Source organism: Trachemys scripta, chromosome 6, assembly GCF_013100865.1.
Source record: "Trachemys scripta elegans isolate TJP31775 chromosome 6, CAS_Tse_1.0, whole genome shotgun sequence".
Lineage (NCBI taxonomy): Eukaryota > Metazoa > Chordata > Testudines > Emydidae > Trachemys > Trachemys scripta.
Genome location: NC_048303.1, coordinates 128,904,781 through 128,928,645, shown reverse-complemented (window position 1 = coordinate 128,928,645; position 23,865 = coordinate 128,904,781). Strand labels below are relative to the sequence as shown.

Genomic DNA, 23,865 nt, shown 5'->3' with positions numbered 1-23,865 from the left:
AAAGCCTTCTCTCCGACACCACCTGCGTAGCCATTCGTTGACTTCCACGATTCGACGGTCTCTACCCCGGCCTTTTCCTTGCACAGGGAGGATGGACGAGAGATACGCAGGGCAAACCAAAGTCTGTGCCACCTCTGCATGCTCCTGAAGCTGAGGTGTCCTCTGCGCACACAGTTGTGCTGGTCTGACAAAAGGTGGGGAATATTTTAAACCAATATAGTTAAACTGGTGCAGATCCTTGTGTGGACGCTTTCTATTGATTTAAACCTGGCTTATTTTGGTTTAGCCTGTACCAGTTTTAGCCCAATGTAAGGGCATGTCCACAGAGGAGCTTGCACCAATTTCTAAACCAATTTAAATTAAACCAATGTGACTCTTGTGTAGACAAGACTTCACATACACAAGTTGTGGCCCTGAACTGTGTTCCAGTTGCCCGAATGTAGCTCAGCCGAGAGAGGGGGGTGGCTTTATGCCAACTTCACACTCCAATCCTGCTGCTGGAGTTGCATAAGTGTAGACATGTCTCTTTTCCATGCAGACATCCACTACGCAGGGGCCAGTGAGGAGTTAGGATCTGCTGTGCTGGTTCTAGGCCAAAGAGAGAGGCCATGGCACAGAGCTGGGCTGAGGAGCTGGGCCTCAGTGGACATGCTAATTCAGGTTATGCAGTTAAGACGTGACTGTCTGCAAATTTTTGACCGTTCTTCTGAGTCTGATATGGTCAGATTTCATCTGTCCTCTGAGCAGCACCAACTGCTAGCAAAGGGCCTGTCTGTGTTAAGAGATTTTTGCACTGGGGCAAGCCCAGCTGTATGTTGGTGCGGTGCCTTTGTGCTGGGTGCTTGCACCATGTAGCTGTGTCAGTGTAACTACACCTGTGCAAAAATCTCTGATGTTTACCCCAGCAACGTGGCTTCCAGCTCTTCTGTGCAACTAGTCATTGGGAAAATCTTAACCTAGTGAAAAAATGCTACAGGAAGAGAAGTGGGAAGTGGAGGTATTGGAAGGGCCGGGGGCATTAGATTCCCAGTCTCCTGCTGAATTTCAAGTCATGACAGATTTTTGGCCACTTAAATAATGAAACAAAACCACCCTAATTTTCTAAAGAGCTCCTGCTAGTAGCAAACATCTGGGTATCTGAGCAACAGGGTGGATTGATTTAAATCACCAATTTTAATCCGGATTTAAATTAGGAAATTGTTAATCGTGTATTGCATTTGTACTTTTTAGTTTTTTCCTGAAGCAAGGTTGATTCTCATTGGTTGGGAATGATTAAAACAAGTTGCTTTGCAACTAAGCATAGCTTTGACACTGAATGTGCTAACCAGGAGGATATAATATATCTATACACATTTTGTTTAAGTAGTTATGTAGTTTAACATGCCTTTATTCAGGTACTCAAGTTTTACACTTCTCATGTTAGAAAATAGTGAATTACACTTTTTTATTTACTAGATGATAATTTTTTACTTTGATTTGTGCCAAGTTACATTTGGATAGATGCTGAAATTCAGTCAAAATGCATAAAAACAGCATTTTAAGTTTCTTATTCATTAAATACAACTACCTTAAATGTGCTGGATACTAAAGATAAGAAAAATAAGTTTATGAAAACATGTCTTGCATATAAACTAATTGATTTATTAAACACAGGAAGTATTAACTGTAGTTAATGAATTGAACTGTTTGTTTGGTTCCCATGTCCTCCAAGGTTTTAGAACTAGTTGATCTCATACTCTCACACCACATTTTTATTCAGAGATTGGAAGTGGAAAACAAGCTTTCCTGCTTTTTCAACTCCCAATTGGTTTCTCAACTTTGAATGAGAGAGTTGTGGAACTGAACTAGCTGAATAAATTGAAATGAAAATAGCCTCTTTTGCAGGTGCAGAGAGAACACGGCTTTTAAAAGCTGGTTTAGCACTTCAGCCTTTGGAAACAGATTGTGCTGAGCCAGTGATGTCCATCAGTTCAGTGCTTTGATTTTCTTTAAAACTTGCTCAGCAAACATCGACTGCTTGAGTATTATTTTTATTTAAATTATTTTAATAGAGTATAGTAAATTTAGGCTTTAACTTAGGTTGTCATAATTTTAATTTTAAATTGGTTTATTGTTAAAGAAAAATGTATTTAATGTAACTTTTAAAATCAATTTTTTAAAAAAGATCAATGATTTTTATCCACCTTTTGAGCACTAGGGTACAACTATTATACTTAACTTCCTAGACATAGAGTGTCTTGGATACTGGAATAAAATATGTGGCTGAAGGTAGCACAACTCCTCACCCTCCTAAACAGGCATTGCCAGTTTTCCTAAATATCATGGATTTATTTTCCTTGAGGATGGTGGGGGCGGGTAAATTTTTAAAACAAAAAAATGAGTTCCGAATTATTCTTCAGAAATAGTATACCAGGCTCTTTGCTTTTTCTCATTAGGGTTACAGATTGTTTTAGTTTGTCCTATAACAATTGTGCTTTTCTTTTTCTGGTCTCCTTGTCTATAACTTTAGCCCATCTGTGCTACGTTGGGGCTGATACTTACAGTTTACTGTCTAGAAACTACTGCACTTGAAACGCAACTGAATGGAACATGACCAAGTGTAAGGTGCAGCAAAGGAAAAATGCATTGGGAAGCAATGGAGCATGACTGGTTTAAAAACTGCTCATTACCACCTTTCGCTTTCACATATGTAAATACCTGGTGGCTGGGCCTCCCCAAGATGAACAGATTAATTCTCTGTATATGTTCTCTTTCCTGAACATTTACTGGAGTAATATTCCATTGCCTCACAATAGAAACCCTTCTGCCTGCTCATGCGTATAGCACCCATCAGCTGACCTAGTGACCCAAGATGCTTAGTGTGCAATGTAGATCAGTTATAGAATCATAGAAGATTAGGGGAGGTCATCTAGTCCAACCCCCTGCTCATAGCAGGACCAACACCAACTAAATCTCTCCTCGTAAGTCATGTACCCCAGCCCCTAATCATTTTCATTTCCCTCCACTGGACTCTCTCGAATTTGTCCACATCCCTTCTTTAGTGGGGGGACCAAAACTGGATGCAATACTACAGGTGTGGCCTCACCAATGCCGAATAGAGGGGAATAATCACTTCCCTCGATCTGCTGGCAGTGCTCCTACTAATACAGCCCAATATGCTGTTGGCCTTCTTGGCAACGAGGGCACACTGCTGACCCATATCCAGCTTCTCGTCCACTGTAATCCCCAGGTCCTTTTCTGCAGAACTGCTGCTTAGCCAGTCGGTCCCCAGTCTGTAGCAGTGCATAGGATTCTTCGTTCCGAGGTGCAGAACTCTGCACTTGTCCTTGTTGAACCTCATCAGATTTCTTTTGGCCCAATCCTCCAATTTGTCTAGGTCACTCTGGACCCTATCCCTACCCTCCAGCATATCTACCTCTCCCCCAAGCATAGTGTCAACTGCAAACTTGCTGAGGGTGCAATTAATCCCATCGTCCAGTTCATCAATAAAGTTATTGAACAAAACTGACCCCAGGACCGACCCCTGCGGCACTCCGCTTGATACTGGCTGCCAACTAGACATCGAGCCGTTGATCGCTACATTGAGCCCAACAATCTAGCCAGCTTTCTGTCCACCTTATAGTCCACTCATCTAATCCATACTTCTTTAACTTGCTGGCAAGAATACTGTGGGAGACCGTATCAAAAGCTTTGCTAAAGTCAAGGAATAACACATCCACTGCTTTCCCTTCATCCACAGAGCCAGTTATCTCGTCATAGAAGGCAATCAGGTTGGTCAGGCATGACTAGCCCTTGGTGAATCCATGTTGACTGTTCCTGATCACCTTCCTCTCCTCCAAGTGCTTCAAAATGGATTCCTTGAGGACCTGCTCCATGATTTTGCCGGGGACTGAAGTTAGGCTGACCGGTCTGTAGTTCCCCGAGTTCTCTTTTGCCCTTTTATAAATATGGGCACTATATTTGCCTTGTTCCAATCGTCCGGGACCTCCCCCAGTGACCACGAATTTTCAAAGACAATGGCCAAGGTCTCTGCAATCACATCAGCCAACTCCTTCAGCACCCTTCGATGCATTAGATCTGGACCCATGGACTTGTGCATGTCCAGCTTTTCTAAATAGTCCTTAACCTGTTCTTTCACCACTAAGGGCTGCTCACCTCCTCCCCATACTGTGCTGCTCAGTGCAGCAGTCTGGGAGCTGACCTTGTCTGTGAGGACCGAGGCAAAAAAAGCATTGAGTACTTCAGCTTTTTCCACATCATCTCTCACTAGGTTGCCTCCCTCATTCAGTAAGGGTCCCACACTTTCCCTGACCTCCTTGTTGCTAACATAACTGTAGAAACCCTTCTTGTTACCCTTCACATCCCTTGCTAGCTGCAACTCCAATTGTGCCTTGACCTTCCTGATTACACCCCTGCATGCTCTAGCAATATTTTTATACTCCTCTCTAGTCATCTGTCCAAATTTCCATTTCTGGTAAGTTTCCTTTTTGAGTTTAAGCTCACCGAAGATTTCTCTGTTAAGCCAAGCTGGTCGCCTGCCATATTTGCTATTCTTTCTGCACTTTGGGTTGGTTTGTTCTTGCGCCTTCAATAAGGCTTATTTAAAATACAGCCAGCTTTCCTGGACTTGTTGCCCCCTCATATTAGCCTCCCAGGGGATCCTACCCATCAGTTCCCTAAGGGAGTCAAAGTCTGCTTTTCTGAAATCCAGGGTCCGTATTTTGCTACTCTCCTTTCTTCCTTTTGTCAGGATCCTGAAATCAACCATCTCATGGTCACTGCTGCCTAGGTTGCCACCCACTTCTACTTCCCCTCCCAATTCTTCCCTGTTTGTAAGCAGCAGGTCAAGAGGAGCACGACCCCTAGTTGGTTCCTCCAGCACTTGTGCCAGGAAGTTGTCCCCAACACTCTCCAAAAACTTCTTGGATTGTCTGTGCATTGCTGTATTGCTCTCCCAGCAGGTGTCAGGGTGATTGAAGTCCCCCATTAGAACAAGGGCCTATGATCTGGAGACTTCAGTTAGTTGTCTGAAGAAAGCCTCATCTACCTCATCCTCCTGGTCCAGTGGTCTATAGCATAGCTCCCTCCCCCGCCCATGACATCACCCTTGTTGCTCTCGGCTCTAAACTTAACCCAAAGACTCTCAACAGGCTTTTCTCCAGTTTCAAACTGGAGCTCTGAGCAATCATACTGCTCTCTTACATACAGTGCAACTCCTCCACCTTTCCTCCCCTGCCTGTCGTTCCTGAACAGTTTATACCCATCCATGACAGTGCTCCAGTCATGTGAACTGCCCACCAAGTCTCTGTTATTCCAATCACATCATAGTTCCTTGACTGTGCCAGGACTTCCAATTCTTCCTGCTTGTTTCCCGGGCTTCTTGCGTTCATATACATGCACCTAAGAAAACTAGCTGATTGCCCTGCTTTCTCAGTATGAATCAGAAGGCTTCCCATCTTGTACCCTCCTCCTTGTGTTTCCTCTCGGTATCCCAGTCCGCAACTTACCTCTGGGCTTAGGTCACCATCCCCCGGCGAACCTAGTTGAAATCCCTCCTCACTAGGTTAGCCAGCCTGCTTGTGAAGATGCTCTTCCCTCTCTTTGTTAGGTGGATCCCATCTCTTCCTAGCAATCCTTCTTCCCAGAACAACATCCCATGGTCAAAATCCAAAGCCCTCTCTCCGACACCACCTGCGTAACCACGCATTCATCTCCACAATTCGACGGTCCCTACCTGGGCCTTTTCCTTCAACAGGGAGGGTGGACGAGAACACGACTTGTGCCTCAAACTCCTTTATCCTTCTTCCCAGAGCCATGTAGTCTGCAGTGATCCGCTCAAGGTCATTCTTGGCAGTATCATTGGTGCCCACATGGAGAAGTAGGACGGGGTAGCGGTCCGAGGTCTTGATCCGGCTCAGCAAACACTCCATCACATCCTGGATTCTAGCTCCAGGCAAGCAGCACACTTTGAGTCTCCAGGTCTGGTCCGCAGATGGATGACTCTGTCCCCCTTAGGAGGGAGTCCCCGACCACCCCCCATAGTGTTGCCATGGGTATCTTGTCCTAGACAAAACACTTGGTTAACTTGGAGTTAAGATTGAAAGAAACTGTCACGTTAGCCAGAAACCCCATGAGAGAACGTTGCAGTTTTCCTACTGGGTATATGTAAAAGTGATCATTTCAATGAATTAAACTTGTTTTTTAATTTACAGATTATCCTGGAGGCAGTTCTTCAGTGAGGTTTAGGCAATTATGAGTTATCAATGTGAAATTAAAGGGTTGTAAAAATAATTGGATGTGAAAAGTACATTTTAAAAAAATGTACTCACTGATAACTCAATTCAGATGTTAAAAATCTGCTTTGGGTGAAGATTTAAGAATGTAAAGTATCAGAACAAAGCAATGATTTTTTTTTTAAAGCCATAAGTATGAGGGAGCAGTAGATTATCATGTAAACCTGCATAAAATTTTATGGGGCAGTTATATCTTAAAGTGATGATAAGGTGGCATGAGTTTCCACTTTAGTGTTAATAATCACATATTTCATTGGCTCATACCTTTCTAGATGCGTAACTTGTTTGTTTTTAACTGCTAGCCCTGCCAACTTGCCTAGAGATCCAAAAGATAGGCTCTGGTCCTTCTGACTCATGAATCCTTTACAGCAATAGAGACGGTTTTCATTTGCAACCCCATTGTCCTCAAATTATACCCCCTGCAATGTTACTGTCTGTGGAGTCGCACAGGTGCAACTGGGAGCATGACTTAAGGACAATGGGTTTGGCACGGATGGCTCTGCTACTGCACCTTAGCTAATGATTCCATCCGTGATGCACAGGCCACTGGGGAAGGATCATGGAACAGCTTAGTGTACTGCTGCTCAAAGAACCAGGAGATTCCCCCAGAGGTCCTAGTGACACACACAAGTGAGTAAAGCACCAGTGAGGACACAGTAACTTGGGCAGGGCTTTGCTGTGTGGCCACTCACACCAAGGCTAGGATAACCTAGACCCGACGCTAATCACCTGGGTTAACGTACCTTAAATCTCTAGTGCTTGCTATCAACAAATGTTAGGAATGTCATAAAGATAATGCAAACGGAATGGGTTCTGGGTGAGTGCTTTTCCCAGTCTGCTCTAGGACAAGGTCTCTACACCATGTAGAGCCCAAACTCCTCCACCTGGGGTTTGGCTTTACTAATATAGACCTGAACCATGAGAGAACAGAGTTAGCTCAAGCCTCCTCCACATGCGGAGCTGCTCTAGGATTCCTGGCCCAGACCTGCTCAGCCCACATCCTCATCCTCTCATTGCAGACCCATTCCCAGCTCCCTTTTACAGGTGAGAGTTCATGCCACCTGCTTTGGGTCAGCAGAGCACACTTAGGGTTTGTCTACACTGCGCCACAGTGAGGACTACCAGGGTGCAAATTGCATACTAACTGCCCACGTGGACACTGCTGGCATGAACTAAAAGGTTGGAAAGAGGACTACATTAATGCATGCTAGGTACCCTTTAGTTCACACCAGCACCATCCACGCGAGGCAGGTAGAGGACAGTTCTTTCACACCCCCACTCTGCACACGGTGCCATGTAGATATCTCCAGCTGTATTTTGCAAAGTACATCTCAGCCACTATGTCTCTGTTCTTCTACACAAGCCTCGCCTTTCACCTTATTTGAAAAGCCACTTCCTGTTGTTCAGCAACTAGTACAACCACGCCAGCTCTTCAGGCCACATCTGCTCCTGTACAGCTTCCGCACGATGTTTTAATGTGATTAGTATCATTGTCTGCAACTCTTGGAAATACTGTGATCATTGCATTTTACAGAGTAGAATTCTCCGTACATTGACAAGTTAATATGAAGCCTGACATGCTAGTATAATGTTGGCGGTCGCAGCATGTGAGTACTGTTGAACGTGAAGAGATGCCTGCACAGAGTGTCTGGGTAATACAGGGATATGGAGGCCAGGCATCACTGACCTTAGGAGCTATCTGCTCCCCTGTTTGGTGTGGAGGAGGGAGCCTTGCAGAAGAGGGGTGTGGCTTCTTTGCCTTGCTGGGTGATGTGAAGGGAGAAGCTGGCACATTCCTAGTAGCCTAAGAGAGCGAAGTCTTTAGCTAAATATCCGAAAAATGGAACTGGAAAGCACTGAAAATTCCCTAGTCTGAAAGATGCCCAGGTAATGTCTCTGAGGGGATTTAGGTCTCAGAGCAGCAGTCAGGGATGGCTCCAGGCACCAGCCCTCTAAGCATGTGCTTGGGGCGGCACCTGGAGGGGGGCGGTGCTCACCTGGGGAGAGCGGGGCTGCGGCCGGGCTCGCCGGCCGGGGAGAGCGGGGCCACGGCCGGGCTTGCGCCCTCCCCCGGCGCTCCGGCCGCCGGGGAGAGCGGAGCTGCGACGGGCTCGCGCCCTCCCCACGGTGCTCCGGCCGGTCGGGGAGAACGGGGCCATGGCCGGGCTCGACGCCCTCCCCTGCTGCGCTCCCCGGCAAAAAAGCCAGAGCCAGCCCTGGCAGCAGTTGTTAAGACTTCCTAGACGATGCACATCCATGGAGACTAGTGATCACAGCTTGGTGAGTTACGTCTTTTAAACCCTGAGCACTTGTAAAGAGTGTTCCTCCTTGGGGGGAGGAGGAGTGTTTGGCAGAGGTATGACATGAATTGGCTCCTGTATCAATGTCATATTTTGTTCCAATCACCTTGATGGGACTGTGAGGAGGACTGAGATGGAGCGAATCAGTCTGAGCAGTTTACCTAGTCAACAATAGATTAGATAAAGTTCATGTGACAGCACCACAGGGTGGATTTGATTTAAATCAAATTGATTTAAATCACTAGTCAGGAAGACTCTATTTAATCATGGATTTCTACATAAAAATGCATTCTTGTTGGTTGTTGTAACCTTAATACATATTCTTTGCAACTCAGAGATGTACCTTCTAAAAATGAAATATACACACTATACATTTTTTAAGTGATTTATTTTGAAAACTTTTCAGATCAGTTTTACAGCTATATCAGGAAATGAATGATTGTTTGGTTATTTCATTTACCAGAGGTAATTGAAGCAGATATTTATGAAGTCATTGGGAGGTGAACTATCTCCATTTCAACAGATTAATCATTAATATTTGGAGGATTTTCTTGCCATGGTGTATTAGGAGGCGATCACCACCAGACAGACATTTAAATTGTTTTATTTAACTAAAACAACAACGTTAGGTAGTCTGGATTTTTTTCTTCAACAGCAAACAAACATTTTTTTAATAAAAGCATATGAATTTTTGAATATAAACATTCAAGTTTTTTAAAGTCAGGTTTGTTTTTGTTAATTGTTTAACTAAAATAGTTAAATGAAATATTAAAAAAAAATTAAATCGACTGTGTCAGCCAGATCAACATGAGAAACTTAAAATATTGGCTTCTGCAGCTAACTCAGTTGTCTTCACCTTCATTTTCATGTTCATAATCTGGAAAAGAAAAATAAGCTTTCCTGCTTTTTCAGGTCCCAAACGATTTCTCAATTTGGAATGAATTAGTCCAAAGGAAGAAAATATTCTTTCTACACTGGCAGAAGAAGCCACTGCTGTTAAAAGTGAGATTATCACTTCAAGTGCTTAAGTGATTTCCACCAGTTCACTGGTGTCACTTTCTTTAAAACATCATCAGCAAACACATTTCTTGAATGGTTCTTATTCCCAAACTGGGTCTCTATTACAGTCTGCTGCCATTATAGGTTTTCCCTTCTAGTGAGAGAATGGTATGCTAGATCTCAAATCAATGAAGGCTACACTCAGAAAGACCTCAAGACTTCTGGAATATGCTGCTCAAACAGTTTCACTTTTGTTTCTACTGCCTGTCCCTCCCTTCTCACATTTATCTACAGACTACTCCTTGTCTAGATCTATTCCACCCCCTATTCTAGATTAGAATACTAATCTTCTATTCACTGAACTTTTTGAAACTTTGCACTTTTAGAGAGGTAAGGGATTGACTCTGTGTACATAAATTTGCAGAGGGACAATAGGGTTGAGGTCTGTTATTTCTCACCTCTATATATTATTTATTTATTTAAAACATTTTTGCTGTTAACAAGCATGTTCTCTGGAGACACAAATCCACAGTTTAAGAACTGCAAAACTAACCATCTCTGATGGTATCTTCTAGGCTGAGCACTGAGTCTCATTGGGTAGATAGAAAGATTAACCTAAATAATCTAAGCCCCTGGAACCCCATAAGATTGGGTCCCTAATCCATGAACTATTGGAACTCATTTACAAAACTTTTCTTAAACATTACATGAATATATTGTCTCATACTATAGAATTAGAATTTATAATCCCTAGTCCATGATGAGATATCTTTGAGCTATAATGTATTTTAGTTTAAATTATCTTTAGATAGGTTTTTTCCTCCAAAAGCATTTTATCAAAAAGTCATTATTATTATTATTATTATTATTTTTTAAATCATTGATTTTTATCCATCCTGCAGCACCAGCAAACGCTGCAGGCCTTCTCCACATGTCTGCAAAGCATGCTGGGCGACAGCCTCATTTGGAGGGGACAGACTCATGGCTATTCTCACCTATGGGATGCCACATTGAAAACACCCGCCTGAAACCCCTGATCTAGTGTTGATACTTCTTTATATGAACAAACATGGGCTTGTGTGGGAGGGGAGTCCTGCCTACCTGGAGGTAAACAAGAGTGGGTGTTCTGAGCCACCTACACTACTTGGATGGGTAATCCTGGGAAAACGTTCGGGGGGGAACCCAATCCAATGTGACACCGGAGGGTTCAGAAACGCAAGCCAAGGCCAGGCTGCTGTGTCTCAAACTGTAGCGCCCCAGCCTGTAACATTAACCTAGATGAATGCTGGGTAAAGCTCTTTTCTGCAGCACTGCCTGCCTACAGGACACTTACTCTGTGCTGCTTGCTCTCACCGTTTTATCATGGGTTGCACAATAGATCGTAAAAAGAACAGGAGTACTTGTGGCACCTTAGAGACTAACACATTTATTTGAGCATAAGCTTTCGTGGGCTACAGCCCACTTCATCAGATGCATAGAATGGAACATATAGTAAGGATATATATATACATACAGAACATGAAAAGGTGGAAGTAGCCATATCAACTCTAAGAGGCTAATTAATTAAAATGAGCTATAAACAGCAGGAGAAAAAAAACTTTTGTAGTGATAATCAAGATGGCCCATCTCGTGCAGTTGACAAGATGATGTGAGGATACTTAACATGGGGAAATAGATTCAATCTGTGTAATGACTTAGCCATTCCTAGTCTCTATTCAAGCTATTCAGGTTAATGGTATCTAATTTGCATATTAATTCAAGTTCAGCAGTTTCTCCTTGGAGTCTGTTTTGAAGCTTTTCTGTTGCAAAATTGCCACCTTCAAGTCTGTTGTTGAGTGACCAGAGAGGTTGAAGTGTTCTCCTACTGGTTTTTGAATGTTATGACTCCTGATGTCAGATTTGTGTCCATTTATTCTTTTGCATAGAGACTGTCCGGTTTGGCCAAGGTACGTGTGTAGGGGTGCTGGCTGGGGCTTGACCCTCTCCGGCTCACTGCATGCTGCTGAGGTTTGGGGAATTAGTCCGGCCGCAGGAGTCTTTCCTGGCGGCCCTGGTGATAATTGGACTAAACACTAGGTCAGGGTGGGGCAACAGTGAGTCAGGTGCTCAGTCCCTCAGGCAGGAGCTGAGCAACCACAGTACAATAGAAATAAACCCAGGCCCTGGGTCAGGGCGAGGCAACAGTGAGTCAGGTGCTCAGGCCCTCCGGCAGGAGCTGAGCACTGGCAGTATAAACCGTAGCAATCAGCCCAGGCCCTGGTTCAATGAGTCCCCCGGTAACAATGAGTCAGGACTCAGGCCCTCAGGCAGGGCTAAGCAACAACAATAGGCCCAGCCTCCTCAGGCCAGGGAGGGGGGAGACGGCCATCTATGAGGTGGGTGGCAGGGGGGACGCAGGCCCTCCCACTCCACTACGTCCCAGCCCGGGGCCCTAGCAGCGGCGGAAACTCGCTGGTGTGTCAGTGGGGATCCTGGCCGCAACACACTGACATTGGCTCTGGCAGTGCTGCAGCCAGACCAGGGTCGGCTGCCCCCGGGCTACTTGCACACTCCCGCTCGGGTAGTACCTGGATCAGGGTGTTGTCCTCCGGGGCGTCCAACACCATGGACTCCTCCGAGTAGCGAGCGCAGGGCAGGCCCAGCCAGTCCTGGCGGCCATCTTGGGCCACGGGGTTTTCCCAGTCGCGGGCGAGGCTGGAGGCGTCTGGCCTCTCTGGCGGCTGGGGGCTTACTGAGCTCTGAGGGTGAGCCTTTATACTTCCGGGTCGCCGCCTGACCCTCTGAGGGGCGGGCTCAGAGCTCCCTAGCTCCGCCCACTCCAGCCTCCGGAGAGGCTCTTCCCTCTCCGGGGCGGCGGGGAGCCACACTGACTCACTGCAGCATGGCAGAGGGGCATTGCTGGCACATGATGGCATATATCACATTGGTAGATATGCAGGTGAACAAGCCCTTGATAGCGTGGCTGATGTGATTAGGTCCTGTGATGGTGTCGCTTGAATAGATATGCAGACAGAGTTGGCACTGGGGTTTGTTGCAGGGACTGGTTCCTGGGTTAGTGTATTTGTTGTGTCGTGTGTGGTTGCTGTTGAATATTTGCTTTAGGTTGGGGGGTTGTCTGTAAGCGAGGACTGGTCTGTCTCCCAAGATCTGTGAGAGTGAGGGATCGTCCTTCAAGATAGGGATCATCTTGCAGGATATCCTGAAAGACGATCCCTCACTCTCTTAGATCTGCCATGTACATTGGCCAAACCTGGCCTTGGGGTGGGGCGTGAGATAAGCACTGTGCTGCCTTTGAACACCTGTGGCTGGCCCAGGCCGGCTGACTGGGGCTCAGGCTGTGAGGCTTTTTAACTGTGGTGCAGAAATTCAGGCCCAGGCTCAATCCTGATCATCTGCACCACAGTTAAACAGCCTCGTAGCTCAAGCCCCACAAGCCCGAGTAGGCCGGCCCAGGCCAGCCGCAGGTGTTTGACCACATACCCTAAAGCCTTGGACTGTTCAGAAAGGTTTGGAGGGTTTTGAAATGACACTTATCCAGTGTTCCCGCTAATCTTCTATCTCCGTGTGCGGAATGAATTTTGTTGTGTCACACATCACCTTCATATCGGTGCACAAAACAAAATTCATGTGGTGGGGATGGGGCCGAGGGGTTCAGAGTGTGGGAGGGGGCTCAGGGCTGGGGCAGAGGGTTGGGGTTCAAGGGGGGGAGTGAGGGCTCGGGTGGGGCCGGGGATGAGGGGTTTGGGGTGCAGGCTGCCCTGGGGCTGCGACGGGGAGAGAGGACTCCCCCCAGCCCTCTCTTGCCACAGCAGCTCCGGTGGCGCTGGGCCAAGGGAGGGGCTCCTGTCCCCTGGCCACGACAAGTCCGGGGCACGTCTGCACTGGGGCCGGCGTCCAGTGAAGGGGGCACCTCTCCCCGCCGCAGCAGGTCCGTGGTGGGGGAGAGGTATCTCTTCCCGCTGCGGCCCTGAGCCCCTGCATGGGGCTTAATCGGCAGCTGAGCAGCTGCACAGCTTACAGGGAACTTAGCACTTACCATACCTGGGTCTTAACTCCTGGTGTCAGTCCACTAAGAAATCAGGGTGGCCCTTAAAATGCATACATAGGTTTACATGACAAGGTTGGTTTGCTTGTATCTTAAACATATTTTCTGTACAACGGGTGGGTGGCTGTTCATGTGTTTTTACATTTAAGGCCCCAGTCCTGCAAACACATGTATGTGTTTAGTTTTACATTTGGACTTCATGTCTTTGCAGAACTGGGGCCTATGTGGTTACCTTTGATTCAATAAAAGTGCTGGGGTGATGTCAGTGAACCTTTGTGGTATGGTGCTTGTGACGAGACTTAGCTGCAGGGATTCATAATACCAGGTATCCTAATTATAACTCCTGGAGCAGCACAGCAGCAGAGCCACCTGAACACATAGGAAAGACGCAATATACCATACTGATTCTTGGGGTGGAGTGGGTGGTTTAAGTGATTTTTATCTCCCCTCCCCCCCTTCTCCCAAATGTCTGGATGAACTGTAGCCTGATATACCACCTAGTTTTAAGTGAAAATAGCTAGGCATTTCCTTAATATTGACCTTATGATTGCTTTATTGCTCTGCATTTCATCCTAATGGACCCACATTTAGGGGTAATAAGGAGTAGGTGAATCCATGAGATCAACCTTGAAAACCCCCACAATAGCTGTGTGAGAGGAGGAGTGGTTGGGCCCTGGTTGAGGTGGATTCTGCATCTATGCTAGTCAGATGGGGAGGGGAGGTGAGAGAGAGAGAGAGAATGAATCATGTATGAAATGGGTTCTATGTAACACTAAATGAAAGAGTTCAAATAAAGTATGCAGAAGAGGTTGGAGGCAGAAGCTATTCTGAGAACCAGGGCTGGCTCCAGGCACCAGCCCACCAAGCATGTGCTTGGGGCGGCACCTTCAGGGGGGCGGCGCGGCGGGGCCCTGGCCGGGCTCTCCGCCCTCCCCCCGGCGCTCTGGCCGCCGGAGGCTCTCCACCCTCCTCCCGGTGCTCTGGCCACCGGGGAGAGTGAAGAGCTCCGGCCGGGCTCTCCGCCCTCCTCCCGGCGCTCTGGCCACCGGGGAGAGCAGAGAGCCCCGGCCGGGCTCGCCGCCCTGCTCCCAGCACTCTGGCCGGTTGGGGATTGCAGGCCCGCGGCCGGGCTCTGCGCCCTCCTCCCGGCGCTCTGGCCGCTGGAGGCTCTCCACCCTCCCCCCGGCGCTCTGGTCACCAGGGAGAGCAGAGAGCCTCGGCTGGGCTCGCTGCCCTGCTCCCAGCGCTCTGGCCGCTGGGGAGAGCGGAGAGCCCCGGCCTGGGTCTCCGCCCTGCTCCCAGCGCTCTGGCCGGTCGGGGATTGCGGGCCCACGGCCAGGCTCTGCGCCCTCCCCTGCCGCGCTGCGGGGGGGGTGTGTGGCAGCGGGTGGCTTTTTTGCCTAGGGCGGCAAAAAAGCCAGAGCCGGCCCTGCTGAGAACACAGTCAGTATGAGGAAATTCTACTAGAATTCTTGGGAAATCCTTTTTCCCTACCCAGAGGCTTGGCTGCGCATTGAGGCTGATGTCACAACAGGAAATGTAGCTGCCAATTACGCAATAAAGCCACTTCTGGGTAAGTGTTAACTGTGTATTTTGTATTCATTGAGTACGTGGGAGTACATGTTGTTTAGAGACTGGGCGTGTATGACAAACATGTGGAGAGCCAGTTCTCCCAGGGGAGGTGCAGTAGAATACAAGGTGACTCCTGTCCAGGATGTCAGAGAGTCACCCATGGGTGCTGTGTCGTGTATTGACACAAACTTGTCACGTATTCACCTGCTCTCCTTCTTCCTGCTTATCTCTTGTTACAAGCTGCTTTTCATTCTAGAAGCTTAGCTATAAACCAGCCCAAGTCTGCAGGCTCCACTCATGCTCAAGGAGTTTGCTTCAGCACTATGTACTGAAGAAACTGGTGGGTAGAGAGGCAAACTGGCAGAGGTCTGGAAAGAATGGGAGAAATTCATAAGAAAATCCTCAAATAGCCAAAGTAAGATGAGTCTTAAAATATTGAAAGCTTAATCATTAATCACTTTGTCTCGGGGCTCACAGTGCAATCCAGACCAGTGAGGGGTTGTCACCTCTTGCCTTGCAGCCCTGAGTGCCTCACAATGCATTAATGGTGTAGCAAACAGCCTGGGACGCTCCCTGTCAGCTGGCCGGTGTGCAGGTCATGCGTGTCTGTGTGCTAGACAGCCCTGGTTCAGCAGCTCTGACCCCAGCAGTCTGTCTACAGCTTCGCTGTGGCTTCCACCAGCAGGGTGACCCCAACACACTCCCAGTCCCGAATTTCCTCAGAACTGTGTGCCTAGGAGTGTCCAGCCCTGGACAGCTAAAGAAAAATAAAGTTTGCTGCTCCTTTAAAGAGACAAAGGTACATTACAGATTAACAACTTAGCGGCAGTAAATATACCCATCCCTGCAAACACGGCATGGAGCTTGTATCTAGTAAAAATAAAACAAATTTATTAACAATAGGATGTAGGTTAAATGGTACCGAGTAAAAACAAAGTTAGAAAGGGTCACAAGGAAATAAAAGTGAAACCATGCATCTAAAAGTCTAAACCGTAGGGCAGGTCTACACTTAAGCCGCCTCATTGGCGCAGCTGCAGCACTTCAATGAAGATGCTCTGTGCCGACGGGAGAGAGCTCTCCCATTGATGGAGTTAATCCACCTGAGAGGCAGTAGCTATGTTGTCGGGAGACGCTCTCCCGTCAACGTAGCACTGTCTACACCCGGGGTTAGGTCAGTATAACTACGTCATTCAGAGAGGTAGATTTTTCGCACCCCTGAATGACATAGTTAATCTGATGTAGGTCTGTAGTGTAGACCATATCTCAATCTAGCAAGGTACAGTAGACTTTGTTCAAGATGATTTCTCTCACCAGTCTTCCTTCTTCCCAGCCATGGCTGACTTTCCCTCACTTGGGACTATCCACAGAAGTACAAGGTGTTGGTTTCCCTTGTCTTCCAAGGTGAAAGATCTTTGTCTAAGCAGGTTTCTCACCTATGTTCAGTTTTCAGAGACTTTGACTCCACTCCCATCCCTTGGTTGAAAGACCCATCTTTCTCAGCTTGCAAGAGCTCTGTTCCCTTGTTTCTATCTAGTGAGGGATGCGGAAGATGGCTTCTGTCCTTGCGTATATCTTCCAAAGCTCGGTGACCTTGTTACAAGAGATAGGATGATGTCATGCTGTTCTTCCCCTCCGGTGGACTTCCTATCCCCCTGCTGATTCATATGTAAATAGGGCTTCCATTGTTTTTGGTCACTCTCAGCTTAATTTTATTGGAGACCGGTAGGTAGTTGCCTTCTCCCTATCGGGGGGAAAGCCGGTTTCTCCCTGTGTTTGGTCATAGACTGCAAAGCCTAATACAGTGAGTATCCGTAATTCCTCAGACAGTGTTAATACAGACATTTCACACTGCTATCCTCACTGTGTGATAAGCTTTCACAAAGCACCTCACTCAATACACTTGGTGTACAATATTACTGCCTGACAAGTCAGCTGACTCAATTGCTTAGTACTTGAGGTTCAGCTCCCCTGTCTTGATAGATCAGGAAACCTTTGCAATGGATTCTTCGAAAAGTAAAACTCAGACCAAGCTTCTCTCTACTGCTGAGTGTAGACGCCATGGTATCTCCTCCTCCTCCATTTGTTAACTCAATAGCTTTGTTTACCTAAATGGACCTTTATTGTCTTTGCCTGGTGTCAGGGTTCCCTCCCCACTCTGAACTCTAGGGTACAGATGTGGGGACCTGCATGAAAGACCCCCCCTAAGCTTATCTCTACCAGCTTAGGTTAAAAACTCCCCCAAGGCACAAATTCTTCCTTGTCCTTGGAACGGTATCGCTGCCACCACCAAGTGAGTTAGATTCGAGGAAAAGGACCACTTGGAGTTCCTGTTCCCCCAAACCCCTTCACCCCCTTTCCTGGGGAGGCTTGAGAATAATATACCAACCAAATAGGTTAACAAAGTGGGCTGGTCTGTGTGGTTTTTAGGACACTAAAAACCAATCAGGTTCTTAAAAGCAGAACTTTATTATAAAGAAAAAGTAAAAGAAGCACCTCTGTAAAATCAGGATGGAAGGTAATTTTACAGGGTAATCAGTTCAAAACACAGAGGATTCTCCTCTAAGCAGAACTTTAAAGTTAAAAAAAACAGGAATAAACCTCCCTCTTAGCCTAGGGAAAATTCACAAGCTAAAACAAAAGATAATCTAACGCATTTCTGTCCTGTTACTTACAATTTGTAATCTTAGATGCTTAGTTCAGATATGGCTTTAGGAGATGTATTTTCCCTGCCCTGGTTCCTCGCTGACCTGGAGAGAGCACACACAGAGAGCCCAAACAAAACTTTCCCACCCCCCCCCCCCCCGATTTGAAAGTATCTTCTTTCCTTATTGGTCCTTTTGGTCAGGTGCCAACCAGGTTATTTGAGCTTCTTAACCCTTTACAGGTAAAGGAGGGATTTTATGCTACCCTTAGCTGTATGTTTATGACACCTGGTGACTAGGCTGGTTAGAGAAGCAAATGTTACTTTGTCTAGGGCAGACCTGTTGACCAACTCCCTGACACGCCTGTCTTAAACACATTTTAGTCATCATTCCAGCATATGTCCATAACTCTTAACACACCACGTATGTATATCACGCAAGAATATTGAAGATCAGTGAGTTGTTAGTTTTTCCAGTTACATATTACATGACACCTTTTAAATACAGATTATAGTCCTAGTGAGTTGGGGTACCATGAATTGGTCAGGCCAGCTGAAACTCGCTACCTGATACCAGTGAGCCTTTGGCACTGACATGCTCTTAAGGTCTCACACTCAAACCTGGAAAACTAACTGTCCCTCTCCTCCCAGACATTTTAGGGAAATGCAAGGAAAAACATCAAGCCATGCCTGTGTCATGTTCCATTAAACAACAATACAGAATGGGGGGGAGGTAGAGGACCATTTTTGATTCTTGCTGAGGACAGGTAAAGCCTGCTGGTGTTTTCTGTGCGGGAAGCACTGGTGATATAACCATTAGCCTCACCTGGAATTCGGAGACCCATTGTAAATGACTGGAATTGGTGAACTAGAGCGTAAGAGAACAGGCACAAAAAGCAAAGTTAGAACATCACAACAGAGGCAATATGGGGGGGGTCCTTCCAGATTTCTGTCAGTGTTTGCTGGCCCCTCTCGGTCACATGGTGCAGCTGGGCCCTCTCCCTGTGCTGCAGCTGTTGGAACCCCTGAGCTGCTGCCGGTAGAGGCAGGAGCAACAGCTGGGAGCTGCAGGGAGGAGCCGCTGCTTGCAGGGAGGGGAAGCTGAGGGGAAGGGGGAGGATCTGGTGTGTGTGTGTGTGTGTGTGTGACTTGAACTGTTCTGGGGCTGGCCAAACCTTTAAATTGTGCTCCTCCTTCTCCCCCCCTTTACAGGTCGTCTCTGATCACAACATGCACTTCACTGAACAATTTAGTTTAATTATTTACAGTGCTTCACAGTGTTCTAGTCGTCCATCTATCTGTAGTATCTTTTGTAAAGGTAGTGACATCTTCCTTATCGGAGACTGTAGAGGTGCCAGCTGCCTCCTGGGTGGAGGTCATTCTGTGGTGCCTGCTCCAGTTTCTCTCCTCTTCCGGGTCCCTTAACTCTCAGTCCGCAATAATTACAGCTTTTCCCTCCTGGGCTCCCATGGATTGAGTATTTGCACACTGGCCCTCTAGGCCCCAACCCAGTTCAGACACTCTCTCCCTTTACTTAGGGACACCCCAGAGCTAGGACCCAGTTCAAAATCTCTCAGGCTTTATCTGGCTGGAGCTCTGCCGCCTTCAGCCCTCTGGTCCACAGCCCTTGCAGGCCGAACCCCTTCTCTCAGGGCAGGTCTGCAGGATTAATGCTGCATCGGCAAAGCGCTTTGATGAAGACACTCAGAGCTGATGGGGGAGCTCCACAAGAGGCTTAGCTACTGCCTCTCGCGGAGGTGGAGTAACTATATCCCACAGTATTCTTGCCGGCAAGTTAAAGAAGTATGGGCTGGATGAATGGATAGAAAGCTGGCTAGATCGTCAGGCTCAACGGGTAGTGATCAACGGCTCCATGTCTAGTTGGCAGCCGGTTTCAAGCGGAGTGCCCCAAGGGTCGGGCCTGGGGCCGGTTTTGTTCAATATCTTCATTAATGATCTGGAGGATGGCGTGGACTGTGCACCCTCAGCAAGTTTGCAGATGACACTAAACTGGGAGGAGTGGTAGATACACTGGAGAGTAGGGATACGATACAGAGGGACCTAGACAAATTAGAGGGTTGGGCCAAAAGAAACCTGATGAGGTTCAACAAGCACAAGTGCAGAGTCCTGCACTTAGGACGGAAGAGTCCCATTCACTGTTACAGACTAGGGACCGAATGGCTAGGAAGCAGTTCTGCAGAAAAGGACCTAGGGCTTACAGTGGACGAGAAGCTGGATATGAGTCGACAGTGTGCCCTTGTTGCCAAGAAGGCTAACAGCATTTTGGGCTGTATATGTAGGGGCATTGCCAGCAGATCGAGGGACGTGATCATTCCCCTCTATTCGACATTGGTGAGGCCTCATCTGGATTACTGTGTCCAGTTTTGGGCCCCACACTACAAGAAGGATGTGGAAAAATTGGAAAGAGTCCAACGGAGGGCAACAAAAATGATTAGGGGGCTGGAGCACATGAGTTATGAGGAGAGGCTGAGGAAACTGGGATTGTTTAGTCTGCAGAAGAGAAGAATGGGGGGGGGGATTTGATAGCTGCTTTTAACTACCTGAAAGGGGGTTCCAAAGAGGCTGGAGTTAGACTGTTCTCAGTGGTAGCAGATGACAGAACAAGGAGTAATGGTCTCAAGTTGCAGTTGGGGAGGTTTAGGTTGGATATTAGGAAAAACGTTTTCATTGGGAGGGTGGTGAAGCACTGGAATGAGTTACCTAGGGAGGTGGTGGAATCTCCTTAGAGGTTTTTAAGGTCAGGCTTGACAAAGCCCTGGCTGGGATGATTTAGTTGGGGATTGGTCCTGCTTTGAGCAGGGGGTTGGACTAGATGACCTCCTGAGGTCCCTTCCAATCCTGATATTCTATGATTCTATCAGTGGGAAAAGCTCTCCCGCCAACATAGCCCTGTCTGCATGGAGTGTTAGGTTGACATAAGTACGTTGCTCGGGAGGCGGAGTGGGGGTGGATTTTTCACAGCACTGAGCAAGGAGGTAGGTATGCCAAAGTGTGTGTGTGTAATGAGAGTTGGCTAGCCCCAGCCCTGAAGGGGTGAGATGCCCTGTTACAGAGACCTTGCTGGCTCATGGAGAGTATTGACAATCCCCACCCTGACCCCATCACCCCTTGCATGGCACTGGCTGTAGGAGTATAGCCTGAAGCAGAAGTAACTCCTTGTAGTTCAATAAGCAAGAAAAAGGCCACAGGCCAGAACTAAAGTCATATTGTGGTGATATCCCCTATACATGATAGTGTATAGGGTGCATTAATGTAAATATAGAGAAAACTCACTGTAACAGCTACTTATCTGTATTTATCTCTGAAAACCATGCCCTTTCTCCTTACCAGTCACGCTCTCTACATCTAATGAAGATGCTTTGTGAGGATGAGCTTTGGTCTGTAGTAATTTCCCCAGCTGTGCACAGTCTGAGTGCTTTCTCCTGTGCCAGCACGTGCTGGTGAGCATGGGCATGGAGCTTTCACTTATTAAATTAAATCTTGGGATTAAAAAGGGGTGTGTGGAGGTGTGTGTACATAGCAGGTCTGGTATTGTGCTCATCCAAATGTGAATTGAACCTAACATCTCTCCAAAAAAACATATGTGCTTTGGATGAAGTGCAGATGGCCTTTAAATGATTAAATTGAAGGACATGCCAATAGGGTTTAGCTAAAGCTGAGCCCTATTCCGCAGTGTGTTTACACCGTCAGACGGAAGAGCTGACATTTTCTGAATTCTTCCTTTAAAGCAAACAGCCCGCTGACACTCCGCTCACGGTGCTCTGCGCCTTAATCAGAGGCCCCCAAGGAACTTTGGCCTCTGTTACTGGGGGCTCCTACTCCCTGGGCTGCTCTCACGTCTTGGAGAGGTTGTCGGATTTCCCCTGCATCTGTTTTAGAATGGGCAGGACTGACTCAGAGCAGAGAGCTGCTACGGAGAAACCGTCCAATGAAAAAGAATCCATCTTCTCCAGTATGCGGCTGCAGACTTGGCTGGTGCCCCCGCCCTGTCGTTTTGATGATGACATTGCTGTGTAGAGTGTCTGAGGCCTTGTCTGGGCTCAGGAGTAGCCCTGACTTGGCAGCACATTAGGGTGTAACTGGCACAACACTGAACATGATGGGTCCTTTTCTGCACCAGCTGCAAGGTCTGGTGAGCACCATGTTGGCAAACACAATGGTTCAAAATTCTGCTGGACTGTGGTAATGTGTCACAGTGCAGAGAAGGACAGGCCAGGGTCTGCACCAGTTGAGCTGACTGAGTTTTCCCCAGGGCACCCACAACTGCACTGAGGGGTCAACCCCAGCCTCAGTCCCAGGACGGGCCTCTGCGCTGAGGAGTGCACAGCACCCTGGCAAGGGGGGACTGGCAGAGTATGCAGCCTGGCTTTTGTTGTCGGGATACTTTTCTTTGTTAGTTATTACCCATTTTCAGTCTCTCCCCTGCCTCCCCCCAACACACACCCTTTTATTCAGAGCCTTTGACCAGCCCCTGCCGTGGGGGTCATGCCCTCTGTGACTGGCTTGTTCCCATGGGGTTCAGCCGCCATTCTGAGCTATGTGCGGCCTTATTTGAAGTAACACTAATACAATAGCCATGTTTGCCTATGAGCCCCTCAGTTTGAAACCCCTGCTTCAGGGAAGACGACAGTGGCACTTTCCAAACCTATTCTACTGAAACCAGGCACTGAAGTTGCCAACCTAAATGCAAATATGGCTTTGTTTCCTGTTTCTAGAACAGGAACTTTAAAGGTGGGGTGTACTTTCAGTTGCTCTGTGGGTATTCTTAGTAAAAAGGGGGTTTTGTTAATTTTGCATGTGTTTAGTCCTTGGAGTAAGGAGATTGTTTGTTTGTTTTTAAACCATGTAAGACCCGCACTATATTGCGGGGTAGCGATTAAGTGGAGTGTTTCTTCTCTCCTCGGGCTGGTACCAGGGTGTGCCGACAGCAGAATGCATGCTGGGTTGTTATTCCATGTAGGAGCCAGTGACCTATGGCAGGTCTGAGGACTTTCAGACCTAGTAAATATCCGATACAAATTTGAGGCCTGATCCAAAGCACATTGACGTGTGAGTCTTCCCTGAGTGGGGCAGGATCTCACGCTGCTCCTGTATTGTGCAGCTGGTTTTGTTGTGCTTGGTTAAGAGGGCAGTTTTTCATGTTCATAGGATTTTATTCAGATCCAAACCCCCTCCTCCACCCATGTCCCCATCCTTGGTTATAAAAGAAATGTGTTTCTTCAAACCTTTACAGAGAATTGTATGGGTCTTTTGGAATCTGCATACTCACTGTCTGTCATGGTCCTTTCCAGTTGGTGCACTGCATGTGGAATTTTCCCAGCCTGTGAATCTTGAGGAAGTTGAGAAGATAAACCCTGAAGTGAGAGAAGGAGGCCGATATGCTCCAAAAGACTGTAAAGCACTTCAGAAAGTAGCAATCATCATACCATTCAGGAACCGTGATGAGCATCTGAAGTACTGGCTGTATTATCTCCACCCAATCCTTCAAAGGCAACAGCTTGACTATGGAGTGTATGTCATCAATCAGGTAAGGACTTGGGACGTGCATACGTTCACAGAATAATGGCTATAATACTTCCGTGCAAAGGTGCAGTTGGCTTATACTCAGTAACCAACTTGCTGGTTGAGCAGATTAATGCACAAAATGAAAGAGTGAAGAGTCGGGAATCTTCACTGCACAATCTGCAAACAAATCCAAACACTTCTGCTAGTTGCTTTTATAGCTTTAGAAAAATGCTTCCCCCAGTAAACTGAAATCCAGTTCTCAAGTTAGGCAAATTCCTTGTGAGTAACTTCTACTTAAGTAGCCATTTTGAAGAGAACTTTTAGTAATAGAGTCTCATCTTATTTCCACCAGGATACACTTATCACCAACTTGTGCAGGACTTTCAGTCCTAGATTCTGAGGCCAGAAGGGATCATCAGATCCCTAGTCTGACCGCCTGTGTGATGCAGGCCAGATACCCAGATAACCCCCAGTAACACTAATAGGAAC

At 47.1% G+C, this 23,865-nt stretch overlaps 1 protein-coding gene across 1 annotated transcript in view; it reads left to right on the top strand.

Annotated features, from left to right (window-relative positions):
- The first annotated feature begins 7,866 nt into the window (after positions 1 to 7,866).
- Positions 7,867 to 23,865, top strand: part of B4GALT1 (beta-1,4-galactosyltransferase 1) — a 37,778-nt gene continuing 21,779 nt past the window's right edge. Inside the window, exons 1-2 of the mRNA XM_034773519.1 lie at positions 7,867 to 7,900; positions 23,163 to 23,398. Of these exons, the coding sequence (XP_034629410.1) occupies positions 7,882 to 7,900; positions 23,163 to 23,398 (255 nt within the window). The 5' untranslated portion in view covers positions 7,867 to 7,881. The remainder of the gene's footprint in view (positions 7,901 to 23,162; positions 23,399 to 23,865) is intronic.